The following is a 26,163-nucleotide window of genomic DNA, read 5'->3' on the forward strand; positions in this document are numbered from 1 at the left end:
TTACAGAGGACGCCAAACTGGCAAACAGCCCGGGCCCCAGCCCTGGGGTGAGAGCCTAAGGCCTGGGGTAGAAGGTGACGTAACCAGGACGCGGTGAGATGTTGGGCGCGCGCCTAAACTCGCGCGGGGCGCCAGTGGCTGCAGATTTCAGGAGAGCTCCTGTAATTAACACGCTGCCCTTTGCAGGCTCAGGATTCAGCACGTAAAACTTTCTCCCCAAACGCTGACTCTCTGACTCCCTTTTCTTAACTCTAGCGGATCTTGGAAAAGTCAAAGCGAGTAGGTGAAGAAGACAAACAACTCACAGAGAAGAGTAGGGGGCCATTGGGTCTGCACACCTGCAAGTAAGTGGGAAGAAGAAAGCAGGAAGCGCCAGAATCACCTCCCGCCCCCAGCTCACACTCGCACCTGGGAATGAACTTGGCTTCGTCTCCGAGTCGCGCCTGGAAATCCTGCCAAGCCCGGCCGGGACTCGCCGGGCCCCACGAGGTGGCCAGCGCCGCCGCCGCGTCCTCGTCGCCTTCGTCCTCCTCGCTGTCGTGTGTCTCCGGCCCCGCCTCAGCCACGGCGGGCGCGGGATCCAGCGGACCCCAGTCCCAGCGCCGCCCCCCGCGGAGGGCCCCGAGGAAGCCACGTGCGAACTCCTGGAAGGTGATGGCGCCGTCACGGTCGGCGTCCAGCCGCTGGAATACTGCCTCGGCGTCAGCCGGCCGCACCCGCAGCTCGGTGCACAGTGCCCGGAACTCCTCGCGCTCCAGGCGCCCCGAGCGGTTAGCGTCGCAGGCGGCGAAGACGGAGCGCAGCCGGGCCAGCTCCTCTCCGTCCCCATCCGCCTCCATCCCGCCTGGCGGGGGCGGCCGAGAGGGCTCCGGAGCGCCACGGGGCGCAGGGCCCTCCCTGGAAAGACGGGAACACCTGCTGCCGCCGGGAGGCCCGGCGAGTTTGGCTCGTCCGGCTGGTTTGGCCACTTGAGGGAACGTCGGGCGGGGCGAGGAACGTCGGGGATGGCCGGGCGGCACCCTTCGACGACGGTTCGGGCCAGACCCCAACAGGTCCCGGGAGCGGTGGGGTGCGCCCGGGCTCCACGCACAGCCAAGGAGCGCCTCCCGCGACTGAGCGCCCGCGCGCGGAGGTGGCCCTCACCACTCTCCCGGCGGGTGCAGCTCCGCCCAGCCAGGGAGGAGGAGCGCGCGCCTCCGCCTCTCTAGTTCCCACGCTCCGGAGCCCCCCGCTGCTTTCCGCGCAGGACGGGGAGACCTGGCTGGCCGGAACTGGGGTTCGGGGGGGAGCATTGCCCTTCGGCGTAAGCGCTGCTAGGTAGAGTCCAGCGCTCCGCTTCTCCACAGAACGTGCTGGCGCGCGCGTCAGAAGCTAAACGGACAGAGGTAAGGTAGGTAGGGGTAGGATTCCGAATGGGTTAAGTGCGTTTTATTATCTTATTCCCGAAACTTGATAAACTTCTTTATATAGAAGTTTCTTACAAAGCAAAGTACAAGATTTACCAGAAGACCCCATTCTCAATTTTACTGGCTTTCGTTAACGCATTTTTGTGCGTCTAACGTTAAGGTCCCACTGCTTAAACACAGATCTTCCAGATCTCCAATTCCACATTTTTTCTCAATCCTTGTCTCCAAAACCTGAGAAAAAAATTGATAAACAAAATCGTTTGGCAGACAGCATTGTTTAAACAAAGACTGAGGTCGTTTTGTAGGTTTTTTTATTTAAACAAACTTTATGGAAATTATATATCCAAAGGTAGGTTACCCTTTGGTTTTAAACACTTTTTTCGACAATACTATTGTTTCTTTAACACTGCTTAATGGATATGAGATCTTTAAAATCCACCCATTTTGATCCTTTTAAACACTTTTTCCATCCTTTTCCAGGAGACCCTCAGTCTGTCATACGGCTTATATAACCGTGCCTTTAGGCGATTCTCGTAGCCTGTGAAGATACATTTGGCTCATTTTTACTTTATTTACATTATCCATTTCCTCCACATTTTAGACTTTCTGACTCTGTATTTTTCTTTTATCTCATTCTGGATTCTCTTTATCGTTTATTACATTTATTTTTTTTAAATGTGATCATTAAGTAAGGGATATTACTGACACGTTCCTGCCAGGCTAGTGTTCTTACACATAAAGCTAAGTGCTAAACATCTGAGGAACTGTTTCCTCTTGAATTGTACAATAAACATGGTCAACACTAACAGCTTCTATTAAACTGTAACTACTACTAATAACCCCCATCTGAAAATTTAACTGGTAAATTATGAGAGGCATTCCATTAGAAGTCCTGGCCTTAGCAACCTAATTGCTGAGTGAATATAGTTGTATACAGTTGGACAGCTAATACAATGAAATGAATCTTATCATTAGTGCAATTTAAGTTGTTATTGATTTTGAGCTTACGTGCTTTCCTGTTTATTCTAAAGATTGATTTTTCCATATGAATTAAAAAGTGGCTGGCTTGGTAATGCCTTTAAAGCTTTACAAATATACTCATTAAACTAAATCTTTGAACTATTATTATATTTATACTGTTAGCAATTAATGGATATCTATGTCTTTAAAAATAGATGCTTTCATGTTTTTAACTGCTTAGGCAGAAGTGCTTTTTTGAAGACTGCTTGCACAATTTTATTCCTGAATTTTCACTCTGACCTTTGTGCTCATTATTTCTGAATTCTTAGGTTCTGTGACCTGCTTTGCCCTTTCCCTAAGCCCCTTCATTGAAGAGTCATCAAGAAACACGAATTGGCCTGGCACGGTGGCTCATGCCTGTAATCCCAGCACTTTGGGAGGCTGAGGTGGGTGGATCACTTGAAGTCGGGAGTTCGAGACCAGCCTGACCAACATGGTGAAAGCCTGTCTCTACTAAAAATACAAAAAATTAGCTGGGCGTGGTGGCGGGCACCTTTAGTCCCAGCTACTCGGATGGCTGAGGCAGGAGAATCACTCGAACCTGAGAGGCAGAGGTTGCAGTGAGCCGAGATCGCACCACTGCACTCCAGCCTGGGCGACAGAGCAAGACTGTGTCTCAAAACAAAAAACACACAAATTATTCCAAATGTCTTGTGCATGCATTTTTCTTATTCTTATTTCTACCAATATTAATATACTTCAGACCTCCGATATCAGTTATTTATCACTGCATAAAGTAGTGATTTAAAAGTGCTACCATTTTATTTGTTCATAATTCCATTATCATCAATTTGGGCAGGGCTCAGCTAGATGGTTTGTCTGCTGGCTTGCCTGGGATCTCTTAGGTGGTTTTCTTGTTGACTCAACTGGGGCTGGATGGTTATAGAGTCTCACTCATTTTTCTGGAAGCTGGTGCTGCCTGTTGGCTGGGCCATGTGTCCTCAGGAAGCTAGCATGGGTTTTGTCACATGGTGGCAATGTTCCAAGTGAGTAAGCCCCAATGTACAAGTTCTCTTCAAGCTTTAGCTTGTGTCGTATTTGCTGATATTCCATTGACAAGTCACATTGGCAAGTCACGTGGCCAAGCCCTACAACAAAACAGGGATACAGAGAAATGTACTTCATTGGAGGCCCTTACTGTTAAAATATACCACACCTAAGGTAAAGGGACAGCCTCTAATATATTCTCCCAGGCTCTTGTCCTACCATCCTGTTTATTCTGCACAACCACAGCTGGACAGTCCTTCTCAAACACCAGTTATTCTGTCATTCTTCACTCTTTAATTCTCAATCAGTCAACAATTTTATTTCACAGGGGACATTTGGCAGTGTCTGATGACATTTTTGGCTGTCTTAATTTGATAAGGGGTGGATGCTCCTGGCCTCTAGTAGGTAGCTGCAGGGATGCTACAGAATATCCTGTAACACACAGGCCAGAGCCTCCCGTCCTTCCCATTACAAAGAATTATCTGGCCAAAAATGTCAATTGTGCTGAGGTTGAGGAAGCCTGTACCCTAACTCATAAACCCCCAGTGGTGCTCCAATAAAAAGAGACCTAAAGGTAAACTCTTAATCCGAGCATCCACAGCCCTCTGTAATTTGCTCTGACTACATAGATCAAATATTTCACCCTTTAGTCTCTATCATGGCTTTTATTGTCCCCCAAATAAGCCACACTTAATCACATGATTACGTTAGTAGCTCATTATCAGGACAAAATGTAAATATCAAGCAGATCTTTTAGCTTTTCTCTCTTCTGTCTAACCAAACCATTTCCCAGCTTAAGTAAAAGAATTGGATCCTGCTTTTTCTACAAACGTTTACACAATTGCATTGTGACCTGCCACTCACAAATACATCACTTAGTGTACATGTCAGTTCAGGTATCAGGCAGCAGGAATGTTTTTGAATAACCCCAGCAATATACTCAGGGGAAAGCCACGGTCATATGATCTGTCTCTAATTATTTTCAAGAAACAGCAAAGAGAAAAGAAAGAAATAGGAGGTGCTTCTTTTTATTTTAGCATCCAGAAACAGCTAGCCAGGAACTGGAGATAACAGAGCAGGCTTTGAGAGCCAATGAATTGGTAGGTAAGGAGAGCTTGCCCATGATTGTCAGCATGACTTTTCGAAAGATCAGCTTCCTCTCTGGCTGCTCAAAGATTTTAAAAATCAGAGATAATCTTGGTAGAGCGTGTTTCTCAAAGCAGTGAAAAGACATCTTTGGAAAAAAATAATTTTGTGATCAGATACATTTGTAAAACACAAATAAATTTTAGAAAGAATCCTGCTATATTCCTTTGAGATAAAGCTGTTCGATCGAATATTTCCTAAATGTATTTGACTATGGTAACTTTGAGTTTAGGGTTTTGGTTTGGTTTGGTTTCAATTTCCGTGAGCTTTCCACAGACTTAGTGCTCTCAAAACATACTTGAGGAGAACTCGTGTTAGACAGTGACTACGGTGGTGAGTCATGAGAAGTGATCTTTTGCTCCTACATCATAAATTGGCCCAACTTCCCATAACGGGAATGAGCAATACCGCTTTAACCTGCTTTTCATTGGTAAGTAGGGAAAGCTTTTAGTGGAAGCCTATTGTAATCCACCCTGTAAGATTTCCTTCAGGTACGAGAGTGCTTCTCAGAGCATGACTTAACACTGCAGTTACTTTGCCCCAGAAAGATCCGAAATGCCATTGAAAATGGAACTAGATATCTTAGTAATGGCATACCACTGAGGCACCCACTAGTAGGTTCAGGAACACTCTGAAACATACATACCCCTGTAAGAGCTGAGTCTTAGTTTTCTCATGAATATATACTCAGAGCTTACTATTCCTAAGGAAGCTAAAGAAAAAAGGTAGATTTTGCAAAAAGGAATGCGTCAGCGTATATCATAGTGATCCACTGACCCTTTAGGTAAAGCATGAAAAAGAGAAAATAATAACATTTATATACTGCTATCCATAATTAGCAAATGTGAACATCCTATCCTATTTGCCTCAGATCTATTTTTTAAAATAAAGCATTAGAGACCCAGCTGAACTTCCCCTTTGACTGCATATTGTTTCTATAATTAATATATAGCATTGTTGTGTATGTGTTGTGTTGGCAGTTATCAGACTTTGTAAAATCTTTCATTTAAAAAAATTAAGTATCTGTAATGTTTCAAACAACATCAAATACCATCACATGTCTTGAACCAGAGCAGAGTTGGCATTCATTATTAGAACTGAGCAGGAAGTGTTGTATTTCAAACTTCTGATCCCGTTTTATGATGACTAAGCAAAACTCATGTCATTTTCCCACATTAGCAAACTGTATGTCTCACCCACCTTGCTCCTCTCAGTTAAGACAAAAGTTTGTGTTTTTATTTATTATTTATGTATTTATTTTTTGTGACAGGGTGTCACTCTCTCGCAGGCTGGAGTGCAGTGGTGTGATAACAGCTCACTGCAGCCTCAACCTCCCTGGACTTAGGTGATCCTCCCGTCTCAGTCGCTGGAGTCACTGGGACTACAGGCACGCACCACTACTCCCAGTTAATTTTTTTTGTATTTTTTGTATAGTTTCTCCACGTTGCCCAGGCTGGTCTCAAACACTTTGGCTGGAGATCTGCCTGACTCAGCCTTCTGAAGTGCTAAGACTACAGGCGTGAGCCACCATACCTGGTCGCTGTTTCATATTATATATGCAAGAAGTAGAGAAATCAAATCTAATAAAAATAAATGGACCTCAGTTCACTTTTGGACAGCAGAAAAAGCAAACTGTGGCAAGCAGAATTCTACAATGGCACCCTGGTTCCCACCCCTTGGTGTACATGCTCAGCATGAAGTGAGCAGGACCTGTGAATATGATGGGATAATCACTCCTGTGATTACATTATGTTATATGATTCCATTCCCCTCCTGGCTTCGAAGAAGTGAACTGCCATGTCATGAGAACACCAGGTGTCTAGGACCTGAAGATAGCATCTAAGGAGCTGAGGATGTCACCCTGCTGACAGCCAGCAAGGAAATGGGTACCTCAGTCCTATAGCTGCAAGGAATTGCAACCTGCCAACAACCTGAATGAACTTGGCAGAGGACTCTGAGTTTGTGATGAGAACACATCCCCAGCTTGAAATCAAATCAACATATTGATTTTAGCACTGTGAGATACTGAGCTGAGAACACAGATCAGCTGTTCCTGGACTTCTGAACCACGGAACTGAGATGATAAATGAGTGGTGTTTTAAGTTGATAAGTTTGTGGTCATTTGCTTACAGTAATTGTAAACTAGTACACAAGTGTAAGTTTGTTTTCTTAAAGAAGAAAAAAACGGGAAAGGAGGTAAGTGTTAAAGGATCAAAACTCTGACAAAAGGCTGGTTGCAGAACATGACAGGTTGTTGCACTGGAAACTATTTGTCATGCAAGTTTATGTTAAAATAAGTAGCTTTTGAGGACTTTCATTTTTGGTCTTGTAAACATGCCATTTAATATTGTCCAACTGATAATACTTTTTGCAAACAAACTGTTAAAACCTTTAAAGCAAATATTACTGTAGAGAAGAAGTAATGTGTTATGAAACTGTGAGGATACTAAGAAAGATCCTACTTAAGTTTCTTCAGCATAAATAAACTTGAGCGTTTCGAGCCCTGTTACTGAGAATGAAATTATTTCTTAATCACTTTTAATGAGGTAAAATTTACATACGATAAAATGCACCCATTTTAAAGTATAGTTTAATGACCTTGCACAGATGTAAATATCTGTTTAACTTCTACTTAATCAAGTTATAGAATATTTCCGCAATGCCAAAATTGCCATTGACCCCCTTCCCCTTCTTTCACCCAACTGCAGACCCCAGGTCACCACCAACCTACTCTTGCTCAATATAGATTTAATGTGATGTGTCTTTTCTAGAGTTTTATGTCAATAGAATTGTACACTATGCACTCTTCCATGCCTGGCTTTCTTTGCTCAGCAGAAGGTGTTTAGATTAATTCAGTAGTTCATTTCTTTCTAGTAATGAGTAGGATCACATTATACATTATACCACAGAGTGTGCATCCATTACTTTGTTGATTGATATTTGGGTCATTTCCAGGTTTTGGCTATTGTGAATAAAACTGCCTTGACTATTCCTGTACAAGTCTTTGTATTAAGGAACATATGTTTTATTTTCTCTTGAGGAAGTTCCTAGCAATAAGATTGCTGGGTCATATGGTAGGTATATATTTAGCTTTAAAAGCAACTAAGTGCTTTCCAAAGTAACTGTACAATTTAACATTCCTACCTGAAATGTAAGAAAATTCCAGTTGCTCCACATTCTTGTCAACCCTTGGTAGCATCAGTCTCTTTAAGAATTCTAATGGATGTGTAATATGGACTATAGGTTTAATTTGCATTTCTCTGTTGACTAATGATGTTGCACAGCTTTTCATATGTCTATCAACCATTCTTGCATCTTTTATGAAATGTCTGTTCAAATCATTTGTCCACTTTTTATTGTGTCATTTTATTCAGTTGTAAGAGTTCTTTACATATTCTGGAAACAAGTCCTCTGTCACATATATAGGTACTTTGAAAATCTGTGCTTTGCCTTTACATTTTTTTAATGGTAACTTTTTAAGAGTAGATAGTTTTGGTTTTGATGAAATTCAACTTATCAGTTTTTCTGTTATAGTATGTATTTTTATGACCCATCTAAGAAGCATCTGTCTACCCAGAGTTGCAAAGATATCCCTTTTCTTACTAGAAATATTATAGTTTTATTTACCATTGCTTCTATGATACATTTTAAGTTAATTTTTGTGTATTAAGTGAATAAAAAGTTGAAGTTCACTTTTCTCTGTATGGATATTCGGTTCTTCCAGCGTTATTTTTTTAAAAACACTATCCTCTCCCTGTTGAATCACCTTTGTTAGAAATCAAATGACTACGTATGTGTGGGTTTCTTTCTGGGCTCTACATTACATTCCTTTCTATTGATTTTTCATCTATTCTTTCACCAACACCATATGGTCTTGATTGCATTGCCTGATAATAAATTGAATATAAGTCTCAAAATCAAGTAGTATCAGTCTTCCAAATTTGTTATTATTTTTCAAAGTTGTTTTGGATATTCCTGGTCGTAGGTATTACCATAGAAATTTTAAGATCAGTTTATCAATTTACACAAAAATACATTCTGTAGATATCATGACTGTGTTGAATCTTATAGCTCAATTTTGGGAGAACTGATATCTTAACAATATTGAATCTGCCCATCAATGAGATTATATCTCTCTGTTTAATTTTCTTTATTTTCTCTCAACAATGTTGAGTAGGTTATGATTTATATGTCTTTCACATATTTTGTTAAATTTATCCCTAAGTATATTCTGATTTTATGCTATTGTAGAAGACATAACACTTTAATTTCAATCTCCAATTGTTACCAGTATATAAAAATTCAGTTGATTTTTATAATGATGAACTTGTATTCTGAGGCCTTGCTAAACTCACTTTTTAGTTCCGGTGGCTGTTTTATAGAATTCTTAGAATTTTCTCCATACACAATTATGTCATCTATAGGGAAGAAAAGATGGTTTTCCTTCTTCATTTTCAATCTGTATGTCTTTTATTTCTTTTTCTTGCTTTGTTGCACTGATTCGGACTTCTAATACAAGGTAGAATTGCAATAGTAAGAACAGATAGTCTTGCTTTATTCCTAGTCGTAAGGGATGGGGAGGAATCATTTAATCTTTTACCATTGCGATGGTGACTAGAGAGTCTTTTTGTAGATGCCCTTTATTGGGTTTGGAAATTCTCTATTCATACATGGCTGAGAATATTTATCATGAGTGGATTTTGCATTTTGTTAGATGCTTCTGGCATCTACTTAAATGATCGTGTTGTTTTTGCTCTTTCATTCTGTTTCTGTTTTTTTGTTTTTTGAGACAAGGTCTGGCTCTTTCACCCAGGCATGAGTGCAGTGGCACCATCTCAGCTCATGGCAACCTCTGCCTCCAGGTCTCAAGCCATCCTCCCACCTCAGCCTCCCGAGCAGCTGGAACCACAGACACACACCACCACACCTAGCTAATTTTTATATTTTTGTAGAGATGGGGGGTTTCATCATTGCCCAGGCTGGTTTTGAACTCCTGATCTCAAGCAGTCTGCCCATCTTGGCCTCCTGAAGTGCTGGGATTACAGGTGTGAGCTACTGCACCCGGCTTCCTTCATTTTGTTAAAGGTGGTGAATTATACTGATGGATTTCATTCTAATCCAACTCTCACTTTCCGTGTGGCCTCAGGGCTTCTTCACATAGTATCTCCATCTGGTAAGTGGGCATCTTATTGTCTCAGGGTTTTAAGGATGAATATCCAATGAGTCTTGTTCCAAAGCTGCAAGACTTCTTATACAATCTAGCCTTGGAAGTCCCAGAACATTAGTTCTGCTATCTTCTATTGGTCTGGCACCTTCTGTTCATCACTAAGGCCAACCCAGACTCAAGGGGAAGGTCATTAGTCTCCACCTCTCGATGCAGGAGGAAAATTTGAGACCATCTTTAATCTTTTTCTTAATTTTTTTCCGACATTTCTGTGTGTTTGAAGTAGGATGATGTATTTCCCACATCAGCTCAGTCCACCCTATTGACCAGGTATCTTCCTCCCCTACTTTAGTCCTTAACTTAGTATCATTTGCCTGACCTTCCATACAGAGATTAGGCTTCCCTTCTAAGTATCCCACAGGACCCCATCACCATCCTCATACCTTCTGCCCATGTACCCTGCCCTCCAGCAATACTGTTTCCAAAATATTAGGCACTATTTTTAAGACTCCATACTTCCTGCACGCTGTTTCCTCTGTCCAGTATCCTTTCCCCACTTTGCCACTTTGCTACTGCATTAGTCAGGGTTCTCTAGAGGGACAGAACTAATAGGATAGATGTATATATGAAAGGGAGTTTATTAAGGAATATTGACTCACACGATCACAAGGTGAAGTCCCACAATAGGCCATCTGCAAGCTGAGGAGCAAGGAAGCCAGTCTGAGTCCCAAAACCTCAAAAGCAGTGAAGCCAACAGTACAGCCTTCAGTCTGTGGCCAAAGGCCCAAGAGCCCCTGGCAAACCACTAGTGTAAGTCCAAGATTCCAAAAGCTGAAGAACTTTGGGTCTTATGTTTGAAGGTAGGAAGCATCTAGCTTGGGAAATAGATGAAGACCAGAAGACTCAGCAAGTCTGCTCATTCCACTTTCTTCTGCCTGCTTTTATCCCAGCCACACTGGCAGCTGATTAGATGGTGCCCACCCGGATTGAGGGTGGGTCTGCCTCTCCCAGTCCACTGATTCAAATGTTAATCTCCTTTGGCGACACCCTCACAGACACATACAGGAACAATACTTTGCATCCTTCAATCCAATCAAGTTGGCACTCAATATTAACCATCACAGCTGTGTTATTTACTCTTTTAAGCATCTTTCATAAAGTAGGTTTCTCAGTTTTAGAGAGGAGAACACTAAGCATCAGGTTGAGTGATATAAGTAAAATCACACAGCTAGTAGAAGTAGGGTTCAAGCCCAGATCACCCAGTTCAAATTTGTGGCACATTTCTCTCCATCACGCATGTAGCAGATGCTGTTTTGCTCAGCCCCATCCCCATAAGTCCCCCATGAATTTCCACAAACCAGCCCCTGCATCACTTCTTGGAGGAGTACCCTCCTGCTGATAGGGTTTGCTTTACCTGTGTATTCAGAGAGCCATAGGTGCCTAGAAATTTATATCCCCTCTGGAAGTAGCCCATAAACAATGCATGGGAGAATAAATACCCCAACTCACTTGCCCTGTACACAGAATACCTTTAAGGTTGATCTCCATAATCTTCAGCAATGATACTGAGACTAAGTCACCACCCCCACCACCCTACCTTCTACCCCACCCCTCCATGGTGCTTATTGTCAATGTTGCACTACTGCTTATCTTTCTTACTTCCCTTAACCTTCCACACTGATATGAATCTCCTCTTAATGGTACCCCAGTGAAAGCAGTGTACAACCACTTCCTTGGCATGCAATATTTTCTAGAGATTCATGTCTAAGGGTACAGTTGAGAAATAACCCTATGTGATGTATGGGCTATCTGGAAGCCACTGCAATGTCCTGGCACAAGGCCTGCAGAAATCAACACCATATTTGCTGTAGTGTACATATAAAGCCACTGTGCATACAATTAAATACTAAAGAGTAAAATATTCCTTCTAGAGCTGTCTGACTTATTATTCTCTCATGATATGTTGAGTGGATAAAGTAGATTACAATATGCCAATTAGTAGTAATCTCAGTCAAGAGTTAAAACCGTTACAAACCAATAATGTAAACAAGCAAGAAAATACCAATATTTAAAGTTTAGTACTTTTTAACTTTATCATTATTTGGAGGAGGTGGTGCTTGGCATAGAAAAATGCATTATTTGGTATGATGCTGAAGCTTCACATACAATTATTTCTTGATTATTTCCAAACTGAAAAATAATGTATACCTCACTTTAATGGGGAAAACTCCTGGGCATATTTATGTATGTTTTCAATATCTTTGTTGGCAGAAACTCTATTTTCCTGAAAATGTTAGCAGGTAAGGGCAGATATGTCATGAAATACTTTGACACTTCTGTAAGCTCCTTTTATTTTGCTCAGGTCAGAAGTGATGGTGCAGCCATAGAGATGGAGAATCTTCAATCTAACAACAACAAAAAAGAAGATGAAAATAAAGGATCACAGATTATCTGGAGTGGATACAGCTGAGCCTGGATTCTAAGCATGATAAATGCATGAAAAATCTTTCAAATAACCTTGACTATGACTAGTACTTATTGTTTCTCAAAGGAGCAAGGTAGCATCAAACTTGAGAATTACAAGTCTATTTTTAGAATTTGTCACCTGTCTGTGTTTAGTGAGGGGATGTTGAGGATACCTAAGTTAAAAAACAGCCATATTCCAAAGGAAAGGATGTTGGCCCTTTGAGAGATATCAGATGTCAGTATATCCAGCCCATGACCCACTATTGTAGGGCCCATTCACTGAAATGGTTTTTATGTTTAAAAAAAATCAAAAGAAACATATTTTAGGACGTGTGAAAGTTATATGAAATTCAAATTTCAGTGTCCATAAAGCTTTACTGTAACATGGTCTCACTCATTAGCTTTCACGCTGCAAGAAAATGGCTGAATAGCTGTGACACACATAAGGCCTGCAAAGCCCGAAATAGTTCCCCTCTGGCCCTTTACAGAAAGTTTGTCAACCCTGCACTGTAGGAAAAAGGGAAGGATGAACACATTTCGTGTATTCTCATAGCATAAGTTAAATTTATGCATTGGTAAGGAATCTTCTTATTTTCAAACCAGTCTTTTACCTTTGGCACCTCTAAAATTTTTTTAAACCGGTTAGAAACATAGTAATGTAGGGAAAGAAGTGAAGTCATCACAAGGAAATGGTGGCAGAATGCAGGAAGACTGGAAATTCTATTAATAACTTACTTAAAATTTTAAAAATAAGAAAATACCAACTGACCATCATCTGCATAACCTTATGCAATTTTGTCTTCTTAATATTACAGAAGGATCCTATGATCAATTCTCCTTAAAGAGTATTAATTTTGCCTTTGTGAGGTATTGGTAGGCCTCTTTTTAGATGGCAGAAAGGATCATGATGTTTATTTTGTTCCCCATGTTGCCTTACCTTCCAGCAAATTCCAACTTACAGTCTGAATTGAGTCTGTATAGACTTCCATTGTTAAACTGCAGTTCTCAGCTTAACCCCAATTCTATTTATATTCTTTCTCTAACTGATTTCCAATCAACTTTTTCTTAATATAATTTTGAATTGCTCAGTTGTATGTGTGTGCGTGTATGTGTTTTTACTTATAAAAAGCCTCAAAGTCTTTTTGAAAGTAGACAGGGTTTATACATTATAAATAATTATAAACAATTCTTAGGCAGTTATGCTCATTTTAATGTTAGAACTATCAGAATGATAGGCATGTCAACATTTCCTATTTTACTATTTTACAGTTGCTTAGGACACACCTTTTTCCCAAGCTAATATTCTAACTAAAGATAAATTATGTTCTGAAGACCACAATAGATTTCTTCCTACGGAAGCCTATGATTGATCTCAAAACACTCAAAAATTTATTTTAGCTCTAGGGGATGTAATAAGTACATTGTTAGATCATAGATACATTCATAGTCATCCAAAATAATGGAGAAATATACATTTTCTGTGTGACATGAAAGTAGTTACCAATGCTATAACATGAAGAGATGTTAAAATATTCATCTATTTTTTAGAAAAAAAAAAAAAAAAAGATTAAAGCTCCTGTTCCCAGAAGTACAAAATGAGACAAACTAGATAAGTCAGAAAGAGATCTAAAAAATTCTAAAGCCGGCAGGGCGCAGTGGCTCACACCTGTAATCCCAGCACTTTGGGAGAACGAGGTGGGCAGATCACAAGGTCAGGAGATTGAGACCAGCCTGGCCACCACGGTGAAACCCCGCCTCTACTAAAAATACAAAAATTCGCTGGGCGTGGTGGCACGTGCCTGTAGTCCCAGCTACTTGGGAGGCTGAGGCAGGAGAATTACTTGAACCAGGGAGTTGGAAGTTGCAGTGAGCCAAGATCGCGCCACTGTACTACAGCCTGGTGACAGAGCAAGACTCTGTCTCAAAAAAAAAAAGAAATCTAAAGCCATTCCTATTCCTCTGGAAAGCATTATATGATTCGGTATTTAAAAGATAAGATATTCAAATAAATCTCTCTTTACCAATACTTTTGAGTCTTAGATTAACAATGAACCAGGACGCTAATTTTCACTAATGTAGTAATTAGAAATACAGAATCAAGATTCCTAATGATATTACATGAATTCCTTGATTTTGCAAGTCTTTAATATCATAGAAGATACATGGATAAAGTGAAGGTCTAGTTTAAAAAAAAAAAAGAGAGATCACATTTGCCACAAAATGAGGTAGAAGACAGATTCTTTCCCCACCAACATATTTGTTGAGAATGCCATGCCTTTACAGAAGATTTTTAAAGATAAGGTAGATTTTATTATGTCCTTTCAGCTCTCAGTTAATGTTTTCCAGCAATAAACAAATTATTAATTTTTCTAGATGATATTTACTATTGGCAAACCAAATTTTCTCAAATTGTTCTATTATTTTGTTTGCTTTGAAATCTAAAAAGGCCCAGAGTGCCCTATAGAAGCGTTTGCTCAATGGATTCCCCAATTTTATGAAAAATTCATTACAAAAACCTCAGCTTTTACTCAAAAAGCTTGGATTTCACAGAGCAGAGTAGGAATACTCACATAATTCTTGAAATATGGGACACCTGAAATGCTAACTTAAACTCTGACAAGTCCTGATTTTTTTTTTCCCATTAGCTTATTTTATAATTCTGATAAACAGTATTCCAAAATCAGAAGTCACTCATGACTGAAACATTTTTAGTTTTAATTTTTTCCAAATATTTTTCACTTTGGAATTTTTATATGAATTCCAAAGTACAAAGAAACTAATGTATTTTCTGCTGTTGGAAAGGTCATGAAAACTTGGTTTATCCTTAAATGAAATTACCAGAAGCTATTTTCTGGGAAATATTTAATGATTGCTACAATTCTGTGTTAATAAAATGGAAACAATGAGGGCTTATGAAGAAACACAAGCCAGTACACAGCCAATGTCAGGCTTCCTCTTCACTTTATGATGACAAATAAGACTAAAAGAGACACAAGTGGGCATAATCAACATTCTCTTTTCATCTACAATTTTTGCAAAGTTTTTCAGCTGCATCCAGGGTGACATTCTTACAGAAACTGAATTTCACACATGCCAAATTAATATGACAATAATTAGCCACTGAACAACCTCTGGATAGGAACAAGAGGATGAAAAAGTTATTAGAATCGGTCATTAAATATACTTTTTACGAACAGTTTCTTGAATTTGACCCTCAAACTTGCCTTAGCCCTGACATATCCACAAACTCTCCCCTCCCCTATCACAGTGAAAATGCAAATTGAACTTCTTAAGTACACATTTGGAAGACATTTGATATAATGTCCAGACTGCAAAAAATGAAAACATTGGGGAAAAAAAACAAGCAAAAAAAAGGCAAAGATCTAAAGACATCTGAGTTTCATTTTGAGATTATTAGAAAAATAATCCAGAGAATTATTACAGTGTTATCATCGTCATGTGTATTTAATAACGAGGTGAAAATAATCGTTATCTTAACCTCTAGCACCAGAATTACTCATGAGAGGGAACCATCTGTTTTGGATAATACCATGACACGTTAATTTTGCTCACAAATGAACTAGAAGAGCCTGAATTAACATTAACCAGGTAGGAGGGAACAGCAGCCCAGGAAACAAGGGAAGATGGTGGGGAGAAGGAGACATGAGAACTAAGTCCACTCCAGAATTTGTTAAAATCATGGACAATTTTGAGCCTCTTAAGCAAATGTTTACCTTTATTTCAGAGTCAAAAAGGCCTCTTCTGGGATAAGGGATCTCTGTATAACCTAAATCACTAGTTCTCAAAGGATAGTTCCTGGGGCAGCAGCATCATCACCACCTGAGAAATTGTTAGAAACTTTGAGGTCTTACCCTCAACCCACTGAATCAGTAACTCGGGTGTGGCCCACCAATCTGTGTGTTTAACAAGTCCCCCAGGTGATTCTGATGCAGATAAAACTTGAGAATCACTGACCTCATACAATGGTTTGCAGCTGTCAAAGTAAATTAAAATGGAGGCCAGGCCTGAAGAACCCCTGAGCAGACAAAGCCAGTTAGGCTTCATAAGTGACCTCAGCCTTCCTTGATTTGTAAATATAAGCAAAACTTACCTTGAGCTGTTTCTTGTAAACACCTCTATTAAACAGAAATGAAGCTGGGCACAGTGGCTCAAGCTCATAATCCCAGCACTTTGGGAGGCTGAGGCGGGTGGATCACCTGAGCTCAGGAGTTCAAGACCAGCCTGGCCAACATAGTGAAACCTGTCTCTAAAAGATATAAAAATTAGTTGGGCATGGTGGCGTGCATCTTTAGTCCCAGCTACCTGGGAAGCTGAGGTGGGAGAATCATTTAAACCCAGGAAACGGAGGTTGCAGTAAGCCAAGATTGCACCACTGCACTTCAGCCTGGGCAACAGAACTAGACCCTGTCTAAAGAAAAAAAAAAGAGAGAGAGAGAAAAGAAACTTCAGGCTAACCAATCAGAAGCTGCCAACTAACTTATAGCTATAGTACTAGGAATTTCCCAGCAGAATAAGGTAACTATATTTGCATTTCTCTAACGATCATTGATATTCAGCTTCTTTTAATATGCTTGTTGGCCACATATATGTCTTCTTTGGAGAAGTGTCTGTTCATATCCTTTGCCCACTTTTTAATGCAGTCGTTTGTTTTTCTCTTGTAAATTTGATAAGTTCCTTATAGATGCCAGATATTAGATCTTTGTCAGATGTATAGTTTGCAAATATTTTCTCCCATTCTGTAGGTTTCCTCTGTTGTTTCCTCTGTTGTTAGTTTCTTTTGCTGTGCAGCTCTTAAGTTTAATTAGATCCTATTTGTCAATTTTTGCTTTTGTCGCGATTGCTTTTGGTGTCTTTGTCATGAAATCTTTGCCCATTCCTAGGTCCAGGATGGTTTGCCTAGGTTGTCTTTCAGGGTTCCTATAGTTGTACGTTTTACATTTAAGTCTTTAATCCATCTTGAGTTGATTTTTGTATAGAGTGTAAGGAAGAGGTCCAGCTTCAATCTTCTGCATATGACTAGCCAGTTAGCCCAGCAAAATTTATTGAATAGGGAGTCTTTTCCCCGTTGCTTGTTTTTGTCAGCTTTGTCAAAGATCATAGACATGGGGCCTTATTTCTGGGCTCTCTATTCTGTTCCATTGGTCTATGTGCCTGTTTTTGTACCAGTACCACGACATTTTGGTCACTGTAGCCTTGTAGTATAGTTTGAAGTCAGGTGATACCACACACTTAACCAGAACTCTGAGAACTCACCCACTATGAAGAAGACAGCACTAAACTATTTGTGAGGAATCTGCCTCCATGACCCAAACACCTCCCACAGGTCCCACCTCCATCATTGGAGACTACAATTCAATATGAGATTTGGGCAGGGACAAATAGCTAAACTATGTTAACAGCCTTGCGATATGATGATTAAAAAAATACTCATGTCAGAGAATCATCCTCAAAGATCCCATCAACCTTAACAAATTATATGTCTAAACAACAAATTGTTTAAAATAAGTGTATAGGTAAAAGGTTAAAAATCTCATTAAGCAATATTTTTAATTTACCACTGGTTGGATTTCCTAAAAATAATAATTCGGAATAAACAAAATCCATATTCAGTACCACATTTGTGCCCTCCAAAAGCATGAATTCCTCTGTCTATCTAAAACTCTTCTGTCAGGCTAGTTACCAGGTTTCAATGCAAAAATTATGGAACTGTAGGAGGACAGGTGAGAGTGGAGAACAGGAGGAAAGTGATAGAAATGAGGGGAAGGAGATTTGTAGCAAACATATTTCCATTTCCCAGACCTGTTGCATAAAGGAGACAGTCATGCATCACAGATGGTAATAATGGAAATGTAAGAGAGTTCCATACAGATATGGTTGTGCCAACATCAAAGGCAAAAGAACTTTCCTGGTTAAATCCTAAGTATGATGGTCTTTGCCCCACCCCAGATGATAGAGCCAGATAGTATATGTGGCCCGCACACACTATCAAAGATGGCCTGGGTTAGATTTTGAACATTTCACATAGCATACTAAGGAGGGTACTTCATAAAGCTAACAAGAGCATGAAAAACTTCCAAGGACTTTCCCTAAAAGAATTATTCAGGTGTCAGTAATAGAACACATGTATCTAGTAAGAAATCTATGCCTCTCAATGTTAAGAAAATTATACATACACAAGACATTTCTTTCCCCATCTTTAAAATGGACATTTTCTTTAACTTCTGTTAATAACAGAAAAATTTCATGGCACTATCTATAAGTACTGAAATTCTGGTATCTCATTAGGTTCCAGTGAGTCATTAGATTGGTGCAATCTAGGAAATAAATCTTCCGTGCAATCATTATGAAAATACAAAATTCTTCATAATGAGTTTACTTAAACTGAGTAATACTAAGTAGTTTTTGCTTTTTAAAAAATGTTAGTAAGAGAAGGGATAACCACCTTTTCTTAAGTTAGCAATATGAGTTTATGTACAATAAATAATGCATATTCTTTGAAATAAAGAAAAACTCAATAGCATTAGGAAAATACTAATGCCTAACAGAATGCTCTCTGTGTTCCAAGCCCTTAAGACCTTTCCTGTATTAGCTCACTTCATGCCCACGATGATCCTCAGGCAGGTGCTATCATCCTCATGTTACTGATGAGGAAACTAAGGCACAGAGAGGCTTGATTAACCTATCCAAGGTCACACCGACAATTAAAGAGCTGGGACTTGGACCAGGGACTCTGCCTCCAAAGTCCACATTCCAAAGCAATTCTTCTTTTCAAAGTAAATGAAACGGATGACTTGGACTTGTGCAAGCATGAAATCAGTCTTTTTCTGAACATTTTAGTTAGCAAACATATTGTTTCACACAGAAAAAAGTAATCTGCCTCTCATTCTTGATAGTCTGTTAGTAAATGAGTAGACATGACTCTGGTTTTTGTTTTGTTTTGTTTTATAATTGTTCCTGTTCATTTCTGACCTGAAAAATAGTATAAAAACTTTGTGATGGCACCACTGGATGGAGACACTGGTTTCTATTGAGCATTTTCATGAACACAAGAATGATGTTCCACATTTTCTTCCAAGGAAACAAATTCCCTCATCTGAGGAAGACCACATAAGGAAAGGTTTTATATATCTTGTAATACATTTCTCTCAAATGATTCAACCACCGTTGGAAGTTCCCATCACTGTTAGAATAGAACATTATTTTCTTCATAACAGAGTAAATCCTGCTAAACTAGGCCAGCCGGGTTCAGGAGGTACCATTGCTCTGAGAGTTTTAGTAAAACTAATAAAACAAGGAGATACCAGCATCTCCAAGTACCTGTCATGTATTTACCAACATGATCACCTTTCCATAAATAAAACTCCTGAAGTACAGGCTTGGGCACAATAAACAGTGCAATGTAACTGGTTTTGAATTCACATTTCAGTCAATCAAATGTTTTATTTAAGACATGAAAGTAAAATATAAATGGAAAATACTGAGGAGGCATAAATCAGATAATCCTATAAAAGAGTCCCAGGAGAGCCAACAAAAAAAAAAATGGGGATGTTGCCATAGTTACCAGGAAATGTAGCCTAGACACCCAGCATCAGTAAGAGATTGAAAATGTGGCAAAATAAGCTCTTAAGGCTGAGGTCATTCTCTTCTCTGTACTTTAATTAGTATGTTCTTGGCCCTTGGAACCAGGCCAGGATGGAAAAAACGATCCTCATTCTGCTGGTTGCCAATAATCCATACTTAGGAAGTTTTCTCTCTGCAACCTCTACTTCACATCAACGTAATTAGAGAAACAGCCTCCTTCTAAAATGAAGATAATTTCCTAATTAGAGAATGAACCTGACCTATCTATCACTTATGGAAGCCCACTACCATTGATATCCCAGGGAGAATGATGGTTCTAGCTGAATAACAATGCTTGATTAGCCGTACATCACCCAAGGGAGCTACTTTTATCTCAGCAGATGAAATCAGTAGTACAAATCTAACTGGTTTTATCATTTGCACCAGCACACCCTATACCACTTTTCTCTTCATTATATGTTAGTCAGATTTAAAAGTGAAATTCAAACATTTGTAGGAGACTGATCAAAGGGATTACAACAACAATTTTTATCCAGATAGTCCAAGATGTAAGACAAAAAGGAACAAAGGCAGAAAGAAAGAGAAACAGAAAGGCAAGCTTTAAACTATAACAGGGTTTAAACACAGACAACAAGTTAGGCCTAAATTAAAACAGGACTTCAAGGCTATAATGGAATAAATATATTATGTCTCCCTTTCTATTTGTTTTGACAGTTTTTCTCATATAAAAGTTTATTGGACTCTGACAAGTTTACTTTCTCTACCAACTGTTACATAAATTATGAAGGAGGTAACGGATAGAACTATTATTAGAAAGAGGGATGACACTGGTGAAGTAGAAAACAAAGGTAGAAGCTTGTCAGTTTGATAAATCTAAGATCATGCGCCCAGTGATCTGTAAGTATAGAGACACATATCTGTAGCAAACATACCTGTAGTAAACGAGCAAAAAATACATGGGTAGTTCGAATTCATACCTATCCAATATGGCCCTATTTTTCCCATTCAGATCCATTTCTGCAACCTCTATCTAATATGTATGTAGTACCACAGCAAGGAACCAAGAACAATTGTTATGTTTTTTCTAGAACATCAGTTGGTTACACACTACAATTCTGCCCCAGAGCAGATGAATTCCATAAAGGGGTTTGTCTGTGACTCTCCCAAATTGCTAAATGATCTATGGCCATACTACCATGAACACACCTGATCTCATCCGAATTGGTAAATGATTGTCTTATATATTATCTTTAAGAAGATATATTATATCTTCCTAAAGATATATTATCTTTAAGAAGAGATTTTTCAGGTTTAAGAATGTATCACTATAACACATTTTGAATCGCATTCAAATTTTGTACACATTCAACTATATTCTATCATAAAATGTACTCAATATATCAAGAAAACACAAGAGAATCAAGTGAAAAACTTTACATAAAATGATATACTTGAACAAATATCTACAAAATATTTCAAAAACCAAGCATCAGTATCATCATATCTATAGACTACTTATGAATCTGTGAAACAAGATGTATATTTCAACAACAAAAGAGGCAAAAAACCCACATATATACACACACGAAATACAAAAGAAATTAAAAATGTAAACTGCCATTAAGAATACTAAAATTTTTTAATGTCAAGAACCATCAGCAAAACCATAAAATAAGATACCCCCTATGTAACGCTGGCTACATATTTAAGGGAACCCTGGATTTTCTTCTGGTGTAAGAAGATAGGCACTTTCATACACTACTATTAGAATAATAAACTGGTACAGCCTTTCTTAAAAAACTTAGCAATATTTATTGCAATCCTTAAAAATGGTAAGTTCATAACTTTTGAACTAGTAATTCTATTTCTAGGGCTTTATACCAATGAAACAATCAAAGATGCAAATACCTGTGTACAAGGATATTTATTAGCATGTTATTTTTACTAACTAGAATTCGAAGAATCTATAGGTTCAACAACAGGATAATACATAAATAAGTTATTTTATATTCATATAATGGAATATTATGCAAGCATCAATATATTTTTGAAAAAATGATGGATAACAAGAACATGGTATAAGTTTAGATGTAAAAGACACAGAGATAAAATTGTACTTACAGAATGATCCATACTTAAGTCTATTGTAATAGTGCCATATCTTTTTATCTCATTTCATTAAGATAAAATATTTATTTTATTACAATAAGTTTAAAATGTTTTATTTGAAACATTATGAAGATCCTAAATTAGTAATCAGCACACTTTCTTACAGGTAGTAAATGTTTTAGTCTTTGCAGGGTTTAATTTATATTTAATCATAGGCCAAGAGGCACAATCTAAAATGTTATATAGCTTCTTATATAATTATTTAAAATATAACCACTTCAAGTTGTAAAAAGCAGGCAGCTGGCTACCGTTTGCCAACTCATGTCTTACATGAATTAACTTGGAAAGGTCTCAAGTAGTTTTCTGATTCAAAATGTCCTATTCGGTAGGTGGGAATAATCATACCTGCACTAAGCACTTCAAAGGATTGTGGGGGCAACTTGATGCATAGGGAAGCTATTGGCAACTGTAAACTGTTAAAAAATATATCACAATGTGGGACAATTTGCTCTCATCTGGAGTTCCTTTTCCTTTTTCCCACCCGTCTGTATCCTACTGGTCCTTCAAGACTATCTGAGGTTAAACTCTTTTCCAGGAAGACACCCCCACTCTTAAAGCTACATCCATTTCTTTCATCTTCACGTATGTATGACATTTAGATTTTGCATGTGTATATGATTTTTTTTCTCAAATTAAAGGATCAGTGTCTTGAGGGAAGAACTTGTCTTGGATATTTTTGTCTTGGATATTTTTTCTGTCCCTCACTGCAAACATCTCACCGTAATTGTTTTGAACTTATTATGTATTTAAAATATGTTCATTAAATTAAATGACAGGAGCTGCATTGCTACACCTAGTTCAGGAATACTCGACTTTGTGATTCCAGGAAATGAAAACTTAACCACAAAGCAGTCCTTTATTTATCTGAAATTTTAAAAAGATATATCCCAGTAAGAACAAGTAGGTACAAGAACATCATTCAATGTTCTCAGGAAACAAAACTGCTTCCAGTAAGCCACAGCCATCACCATACCCACCCACTTTACTTCAAACTAAAAATAGTAATAGTAATAATACCTAGAAGCCAGGAGGCCATCAGCTTCTTATAATCAGTCAGACATTAATTCTCTATAAATTCAGTTATTCTAAACCAGTATCACTTTATAGACATAAAATCTCAATGTCCATGACATGAAATCATTCAAGCATTATAAAAAAGATGTTGCTGGCGGGACACAGTGGCTCACGCCTGTAATCCCAGCACTTTGGGAGGCCAAGGCAGGTGGATTGCTTGAGCTCAGGAGTTCAAGACCAGCCTAAGCAACATGGCAAAACCCTATCTCTACCAAAAATACAAAAATTAGCCAGGCATTGTGGCTGCACACTGGTAGTCCCAGCTGCTTAGGAGGCTGAGATGGAAGGATCACTTGAACCTGAAAGATTGATGCTGCAGTGGGCCCTGATTATGCCACTGCCCTCCAGCTTAAGTGACAGAATGACACCCTGTCTCAAAACTATATGGCCGGGTGCACTGGCTCACGCCTATAATCCCAGCACCTTGGGAGGCCAAGGCGGTGAATCACCTGAGGTCAGGAGTTCAAGACCAGCCTGACCGATATAGTGAAATCCCATCTCTACTAAAAATACAAATATTAGCGAGGCGTGGTGGCATGCACCTGTAGTCCCAGCTACTCAGTGGGCTAAGACAGAAGAATCGCTGGAATCCGAGAAGTGGAGGTTGCAGTGAGCCGAGATTGCACCACTACACTCTAGCCTGGGTGACAGAGCAAGACTCCATCTCCAAAAAAAAAATGAAAAATAAAAATAAAAAAAGTTACAAATCTTTAAACAGTAACTAATGATGTGTATGTGACCCTTCACACTGCGCACATTCCAAACTGAGACCTCCTGTGTGTTCTTTATTTCATTATTTTTATCTTTAAAAAGCTTTCAGGTGGCTTTGGCAAAGAAGATGCTTTAAGCAATCAATTAAGAATTATCACCTAGTGGTGTACAAAATGTGCTAGGTGTTATGGGTATGTGAAGAGGTGGAATTAATATCTTAAAATCAGAGACCATGTATATAGAAGCTTCAACTATTTGGAAGAGATCCAAGAATAAGATAACAAGAAGAAAAATAAAGATCATAGATTCATTTTTTTTTATAAGGAAGCAAATCAGAGCTCAAGAACATATTTGTTAAATATCCATAAAGGGGCTGGATTTTCTGCTCAAGCAGAAACTGTCTGGAGGTCATCAATGTCCTATTCAGCAAGCCAGAATATTTATACTGAACAGTTCTCAATGTATATTAGTAGTTATCTGATGCTTAACAAGTTACCCCCAAACCTTACAGCTTAAAACCATAACTATGTTTTATATCAATTTATCTAGATCAGCAGTTTGGGTTCAGCTCAGCTGGGTGTCTCTGCCTCAAGGTGCTTCACAAGGTTGAGGTCAAGTTGTTGTAGGGGCTGCAGTCTTATATAAAGGCTCAACTGAGGGAGTTTGTTTCCAACCTCCCTCACAGTGTTGGCAGCAAGCAAGCCTCAGTTCCTCACTGGCTGTTGACTGGAGAACTCAGTTCCTCAACATTTGGGCCTCTTTATAGGCTGCCTGAGTGTCCTCATGAGAAGACTGCTGGCTTCTCCCAGAGGAAGTGATGAGAGAGAGAGAAAGAAGAGAACAAGAGAGGGAGAGATAAATCAAGCAACCCAGGATGGAGCCATCTATCACCTAATCTCAGAAGTGAGATACTTTCACTTCTGCTGTATTCTTTGGTCTCACAGACCAATGCTAATACAATGTTGGAAGGAACTACAAAAAGGTGTGAATCCCAGGAGCTGGGGATCATTGGGGCCATCTTGGAAGTTGGCTGTGAAAAAGGATAACTGTGATAGAATATACAGAGCCACTTAAAAGAAATATTTTATCACATTTTCTGATTTCCTTGGGACTTGAATACCCGATAAGAAAGAAGTAGATGTGTCTGACTATTAAAGGGTGGGGATTGCAATAGAAGCTAGATTATAGGGAGGAATGGTAGGGACATTGAAGACAAAATTGTTAAAGTTACCTTGCTGTGGACTGAATTGTGTCCCCCAAATTTGTATGTTGAATCCCTAACCCCCAGTGTGATGGTATTTGGAGTTGGAGCATCTGGGAGGTACTTGGATTTAGTACCTTTATGATGGGAAGCCTTCATGATGAGAGTAATGCCTTTATCAGAAGAGACACCAGAGAATTTGTTCATACAAATGTTCTCATTCATTCTCTCTCTGTCTCTCTCTGTCTCTCTCTGTCTCTCTCTGTCTCTCCCCTACTGCCATGTGAGAACACAGCTTGAAGGTGGCTTCCAGCTTTAGGCAATTTTGGTAGTTGATGTTTTTCTAGGAATGTTTCCATTTCATATAGGTTATCTAATATCTTGGCATGTGATTGTTTACAGTTTTTTTTAATCCATTGTATTTCTGTAGGGTGGGTAATGTCCTTTCTTTCATTCCTGATTTTATTGAATCTAGTCTATTTTTCTCTTGGCCAGTCTAGATTAAAGATTTGTCAATTTTGTTAATCTTTTCAAATAACCAACTTTTGGTTTTATTCATTTTTTCTATTGTGTTTCTATTCTCTGTTTCATTTACTTCCACACTAATATTATTTTCTTCATCTGCTAGCTGTGGGTTTAGTTTGCTCTTCTTTTTCTATATTCTCAAAAGTAAGGTTAGGGGACTGATTTGAGTTATTTAATATATAGAATAAATTCTCTTCTGCACACTGCTTTCACTGCATACCATAAGGTTTGGTAAGTTGTATTTTTATTTTCATTGATCTCAAGTTATTTTTTGATTTTCATTGTGATTTCTCCTTTGACCCATTGGTTATTTAGGAATGTGTTATTTAATTTCCACATATTTGTGAATTTCCCTTATTTTAGTTTCTAATTTCAACCGACTGTGGTCAGAAAACATACTTTGTGTGATGAATTCTTTTATATTTATTGAGATTTGTTTTATGTCCCAGTATCTGGTATTTCCTGCAGAATGTTCCATACCCATTTGAGAAGAATGTGTATTCCGCCATTGTTGGGTGAAGTGTTTTCTCTATATATTTATATCTATGTAGATATCTATATATCTCTCTATATAAATATAGACATAGATATCTCTCTATATATTTATATATCTATCGTTAGATATATCTATCTCTATCTATCTCTTATCTATATATATACACAGAGATAGAGATAGATAGATAGATAGATAG

The 26,163-nt window shown here is 38.8% G+C and overlaps 1 protein-coding gene and 1 long non-coding RNA gene across 4 annotated transcripts in view; both read right to left on the bottom strand.

Annotated features, from left to right (window-relative positions):
• RASEF (RAS and EF-hand domain containing) overlaps positions 1 to 1,380 on the bottom strand; it is a 77,698-nt gene extending 76,318 nt beyond the window's left edge. Inside the window, exon 1 of the mRNA XM_002819899.6 lies at positions 409 to 1,380. Within this exon, the coding sequence (XP_002819945.4) occupies positions 409 to 839 (431 nt within the window). The 5' untranslated portion in view covers positions 840 to 1,380. The remainder of the gene's footprint in view (positions 1 to 408) is intronic.
• Positions 1,381 to 3,141: 1,761 nt separating this feature from the next.
• The window catches only part of LOC129047895 (uncharacterized), a 153,361-nt gene continuing 130,339 nt past the window's right edge, over positions 3,142 to 26,163 (bottom strand). For 2 of the 3 annotated variants that reach the window (XR_008509762.2, XR_010136532.1), the window contains one exon: positions 3,142 to 3,514. This is a non-coding gene — a long non-coding RNA (uncharacterized LOC129047895). The remainder of the gene's footprint in view (positions 3,515 to 26,163) is intronic. The other variant, XR_008509761.2, reaches the window with a different exon arrangement.

Source organism: Pongo abelii, chromosome 13 (genome assembly GCF_028885655.2).
Source record: "Pongo abelii isolate AG06213 chromosome 13, NHGRI_mPonAbe1-v2.0_pri, whole genome shotgun sequence".
Classification (NCBI taxonomy): Eukaryota; Metazoa; Chordata; class Mammalia; order Primates; family Hominidae; genus Pongo; species Pongo abelii.